The following is a 6,000-nucleotide window of genomic DNA, read 5'->3' as shown; positions in this document are numbered from 1 at the left end:
CGTGACGTGACAATGTGTAGGTAGTGAGTAATTGATCTGCAGTCAGGGAGTATTGTTGAAGTTAACGTTCGTTGTTATAGCGTTTTTGTTACGTCTCTGTATGTTTGTTTGTTAATTCTTCTAAGATACAAGTCCTTTCATTATAAAACTTGTTTATTCTTCCTCAATACAACTTTGTAATGTACTTAATTTTCACAGTTACACACATTATAGTTCACAACAATTCACTCACTTTCTATCGCGCTTAGACTTAATTGTCCGTCCTCGCAAACTATAGTTCCGATCTCTGTGTCTGCTATCCTCAGTTCCCGCCGACCGTAATCGCTGTCTTTCTTTCTCTCTGCTTGCTTCGTCTCTGCTCGTCCCTGCCTCCGTCTCGGCCTCCCCGTCTGTCTCTCTCTCACTATCTAGCGCACTTATATACGATAATACTGCCTGTTCTAGAAACTTCTAAAACCCTCAACACTTGCTACCAGCGTCACTTGACTTCCGCTGTCGTAACACACTAGCGAATCTTCTAGAATACTCGTCACGTGACCCCCACTGTCGTAACAGTTTGTTTTAGCGCGAATGTTGAAATATAAAGTTATATTCAGAAAGAATAAACCAGTTTTATTAAGTAAGGACTTGTGTCGTTAAAGTTTGGTTGGAAAGAATTTACGGAAAAAATGATTAACAAACGGAGACGTAACAATATTATCGTGAAAAAAATGGCAAAAAAAACTAAAAAAATATTTTTAAAAGTTTGTAATATTTAATAAAACTTCTGAAAATTTAAAGTAAATTTTTAATTCTTGATGTTCTAATCAAGAACCATCCATCCTTTCTCATTTATTTATTTTTTAATTTTGTCTTCATATATTTTCGTTTGATATTGATTCAGAAGGCTGCTTCTGTCTGGCTTAGACAGTTTGCAGAAATTCCACCTTTTAAAGAATTAAAGTATGATAAATACATTTTTCTTGATTGAATAGCTTCGCTATTTATTCATCACAGCATTTTTACTCCTGAAAGTATAATTAAATATGTAATATTTTTAAACATATATTAATTTAATTTTGGTGTTTCATCAAGAAGTTTTAACACTTTATACCTATTTTCACTTATACTGAGTAATCCTGTTTTTTCACTGAATACTACATTTTCACAATTAAATAACAATCATTTAAAGTAAAGAGGGGGCTACTGATGTAACTAATATGTTTGTAAAAAAAGATTGTACTGGTGGACTGTAGTGTAGTCAGTAGATTACGAATATCGTACGTTTTTAAAGTATATTAATTATTATTGCTAAAGATAATTAACGTTAGATATTTAATTTTAATGAATCTGCTAAATTTTATTTCTTAAGAAAATATTGCAAAATTTATTTTGATTGCCCAGTGTATCGGTACAGATCTGTCAACAGATTACTGAATTTTGGACTTTGAAATTGAAGAATAACCAACTTGTTTTAAATTAGACTCGATTTTACAGTCCAGTTTAGACTCAATACCAGGACTCAAACAACACGGTTTATTTTACTTTACTTTTGCGTCTATAAAGTATAACAGTTTCGCGGACAGAAATTAAAATCCGCCATTGTTTTTTTGTTATATTTATAAGGTATTACCCAATAATAATATTAATTATACCTTATTTAATTTTTTTTCAGAAATTTACCCTAGTTGCGTTTATTTATGTGTGAAAGTTTTAAAGTGTATGAAAATGTGAATCATAAGAATTAACTTTTACTTATCTAACTAGTGTATTTACTCACAAAAAAGAAGCGTATCATTCTATAGGTATTTGAAGAATTTGTAGCATTTCGCCACAATTTAATTATTCGTATTGTTAGCCGACACTGGGCAGCTTGTAAATAATTGAATAAATAGAGTTGGTTTCGATTGATACTGTAATAAATTTAAGTAACCAAAAATAATAATCTTAAAATGAAAATTGAGCTTAACATTTTCGATGTAATTTGCTTATAAAAGTCCATTGATTATAGTTGCATATTACTAAAGTTATGATTCAAATTTTTGTAATACTATGAAAAATATCATTTATGAGAAATTGCAAAATATTTCAAACTGTTCTCAAAATATTGTTGCATGAGGGGGGGGGATCAAACCCTAATCATTCCACTACAGCCTTTTAATAAAAAAAAAAAAGAGGATCCATTGTGTATATGTTATATAAATGAATGTAGATTGACATAGTTCTAACTTACTTTTAAACCTTATACTGGAAACAACTCTTTTTTTTCTTTTTTTTTCAAACTAGTAATAATAATATTATTGTGAAAAGGATGTCTTTGTATAATTCTAGGATTAAAGTTTCAGGTTTTTGTAGTTATTCTGTTTTTAGAAAAAGTAACCTTTGCTTTTTTTATGGTGTCACTTTTTAGGAAAATATATTACTTGTAAAGATGTAATTCATTTTCATTCCATTAAAATATGGAATGTTAGATTGATAAGTCCAGCAAGATAATTTACTAGTTTTTAAAATTTCTTAGGAGTTATTAAAACAGAACCAAATACACGTGACTGATTGTTTTTTGTTCATTCCAGGTGTCACTGAAGCTGCAAGACAAACAAGACTGAAAGACAGTTACAACCTAATAATCATGCCTTTAGATGAGGTTAATTACATTTATGGTGTTTTTATAAATCCACTGTTACTGGAGATGTTGATTTTTACAGAAAATATTCTGCTATCATTTTATTTTCAAATTTGGATATTTTTTTACATAAACTTACAAATTATAGGCTTAACTATAATTGTTTTGTTTTTTTCTAAGCTCATAGTTTTTTTTCATTTTGTTTAGTATTTCTGAGCAATAGTAACAAAGATGTAGCATTTAAACCATTAACAGACACTGTCTTCAAGTCACAGTAGTGTCACTCTAAGTCATAGTCTTCATTTACATCATTTTTACTTAATCTTTCTTCCCCATACAACTTCCTAGTTTAATGTTCAGCCACATTACGTGGAACAACCTCTGGATTAATGTAAGGGATTTGCTCTGCTACCTTTGTAATCATGTCAATAGATAGAATGAAAGCAAAAATCCTGGCAGGTGAAAACACTTCTTTAACTGCTGACAAGGATTCACAGTATAATGTTCAGCCACATTACGTGGAACAACCTCTGGATTAATGTAAGGGATTTGCTCTGCTACCTTTGTAATCATGTCAATAGATAGAATGAAAGCAAAAATCCTGGCAGGTGAAAACACTTCTTTAACTGCTGACAAGGATTCGCAGTATTGCCTTATCTTCTTGAAGATAGGAACTATTTAAAATATACTCTATGACTTGCAAGATTAGTTGAAACACACCTGGTACTCAGTTTACTCCTAACTGATGACAAAGACTTAGCAACTTGAAGTTCTTCATAGCTCATTCTAGTCGTATTGTTATAATTGGTTAGTAAATATACATTCAACAGTCAATTTTAGAATTGAATGTGCTTCTTCCTGAAGTAACGTTAGACCCCACTCAATAGCTTGAATATTAATACAGTTTTTTTAGGCTCTTCAATAAAATAGTCAATTTTCTAAGAAAACTCCATTTGGAACAAATAATTGATCAATAAATAGATTTATGTGCTGACTAGAAATTTTTACACTGAAAAAAATGTCTATATCCTTCTAGATAATTTTCAATCAAGCACCTTTCTTTCTGGGATATTCTGCCCAATCCTAATAACAAAAACCTTGAAAACCTTTCTCTGTATAACCTTTTCCAGTTAACACTTAACATACACTTCCTTGTATTTGAAGTTTTAAACATTTGTGAGAAACATGAGGAATGATATAGAAATCTCTGAAGTACAAAATAATTACAAATTTTTGGAAATCTACAATGATTTCAGTTGTATACATTAGGCTAAAGTACTCAACCTAAAAACACTTGTGTGTGTATTTATGCCTGAAATTATTAGGAAATTAAAATTTTGTTGATAAATATATTATTATTAGTGTTTTGCTTAATGTTAAGTATTTTCTATATAAATCTTTTATTTAATTATTATCAGGAGATCCAAAAGCAGTACTCTGTAGACTTATGGTCTCATCGTTATCCGCCAGAAAAAGCTCTGCTAACTGTTATCAGTGAAGGAGCTAAAGGTATAGCAGTTTTGGTTTAATATTTATCAAATTATCTGTATATATGCATCTTTTTTTTTCATAGGAATTTAAAAAATTTGTATTTACTTACTTGCAATGAAAAGAGGTTTGAAATTGACAACATATAAAGGCTGGACTATTGCAAAAAATTAAAATGAATTGTAATGAATTAGTTCGTGAATTTGCAGTTCTTCTGGTTACTGTAGAAATAATTCCATGCTTTTCACCATTTAAATGCTGTTAATATACTGCTATGATTTTCTCAGATGAGCAGTTTGATGCAATATGTTTGTCTATGAGCTTTGTTTTAATACTTTAGTAGTTAGTACGTCAATATAGCTGTGATGGCAAAGTATGTGATTTTTAACAACTAAAAACACGTTTATAGAAAACTAACTTGGAGAGCCCATATTTGTTTCCAAAATATATTTTGATGCAATATGTTTGTCTATGAGTTTTTTTTTAATACTTTAGTAGTTAGTAAGTCAATATAGCTGTGATGGCAAAGTATGTGATTTTTAACAACTAAAAACACGTTTATAGAAAACTAACTTGGAGAGCCCATATTTGTTTCCAAAATATATTTTCTGTCTTTTTTTCAAAACAAAGGTTTGTAATTTATTGGGAATGTAGGAAAAATATCAAATACTTTAGTTAGCTTAACCATTTTTATCTTATTCCTGTACAATTACCAATTGTTTTATGAAAGAATCAGGCCTGGCATGGTCTGGTGGTTAGGGCACTCAACTCGCAATCTAAGAGTCGTGGGTCCGAATCCTTGTCACTGAACATGCTTGACCTTTCAGCTGTGGGGGTGTTATAAAGTGATGGTCAATTTTACTATTCGTTGGTAGAAGAGTAGTCCAAGAGTTGGCCGTGGTAGATGTTGACTGGTTGTCTTCTCTGTAGTCTACCATTGCTAAATTATGGACAGCTAATGCAGATAGCCATCATATAGCTTTGTACAAAATTCAAAAACAAACATGAAAGAATCATTCTATCAATGTGACATAATTATCACTAAAGCTTTGCTACATAAAGTATATTTAATAAAAGTAATTATTACTAAGACCTTGTTATATCAAGATAACATATTATATAGCCAAGGTTATTGTTTTAGGAATTTTCTTATCAGAGAAATATCAATTTGCATTGACATTTGTAAAGTGGTGTTTTGTAAGATAATTTTTGGTTTCTTTGTATTCGTTACTGACTTAAATGTAAGCAATTATTAACCTAACGATATCAGTTAAGGTTCAGAAATAATATTTTTATCCAGAAATGTCCGTGTTTTTTAGATGTTTTTTTCTTTCCAAGGGTTTTTATCATTGTGGAAATTGTTATCTATGGGTTTTTCACTGTGGATCTTGGTTAAAAATTGTTATCCATGGGTTTTTCACTGTGGATCTTGGTTAAAAATTGTTATTCATGGGTTTCTTCATTGTGGAAATTGTTATCCATGGGGTTTTGTCATTGTGGACCTTGAGTAGTAATTGTTATTCATGGGTTTTTCACTATGATCTTGGTTAAAAATTGTTATTCATGGGTTTTTGGCATTGTGGACTTTGAGTAGTAATTGTTATCCATGGGTTTTTCACTGTGATCTTGGTTAAAAATTGTTATTCATGGGTTTTTGGCATTGTGGACTTTGAGTAGTAATTGTTATCCATGGGTTTTTGGCATTGTGGACTTTGAGTAGTAATTGTTATCCATGGGCTTTTCATTGTGGATCTTGGTTAAAAATTGTTATCCATATGATAGTCTTATGTTGTATGTTACATGTTCCTTGCTTCTCACTAACTCAACTATATTTGAAATTGTTTGTGAACAACTTTTTTTAAGGCAAAGAGAGACTCACACGCATTGTAGTTAGAGTGATTCTGTTGATT

The 6,000-nt window shown here is 30.5% G+C and overlaps 1 protein-coding gene across 2 annotated transcripts in view; it reads left to right on the top strand.

Annotated features, from left to right (window-relative positions):
* The first annotated feature begins 1,190 nt into the window (after nucleotides 1-1,190).
* LOC106467665 (kynurenine formamidase-like) overlaps nucleotides 1,191-6,000 on the top strand; it is a 29,135-nt gene continuing 24,325 nt past the window's right edge. For both annotated transcript variants that reach the window (XM_022395871.1, XM_013928037.2), the window contains exons 1-3: nucleotides 1,191-1,259; nucleotides 2,553-2,623; nucleotides 4,021-4,111. In XM_022395871.1, coding sequence (XP_022251579.1) covers nucleotides 2,609-2,623; nucleotides 4,021-4,111 — 106 coding nt within the window. In that variant the 5' untranslated portion in view covers nucleotides 1,191-1,259; nucleotides 2,553-2,608. The remainder of the gene's footprint in view (nucleotides 1,260-2,552; nucleotides 2,624-4,020; nucleotides 4,112-6,000) is intronic.

This window comes from Limulus polyphemus, unplaced genomic scaffold, assembly GCF_000517525.1.
Source record: "Limulus polyphemus unplaced genomic scaffold, Limulus_polyphemus-2.1.2 Scaffold2699, whole genome shotgun sequence".
Lineage (NCBI taxonomy): Eukaryota > Metazoa > Arthropoda > Merostomata > Xiphosura > Limulidae > Limulus > Limulus polyphemus.
This window is presented reverse-complemented; position numbering and strand designations above follow the sequence as displayed.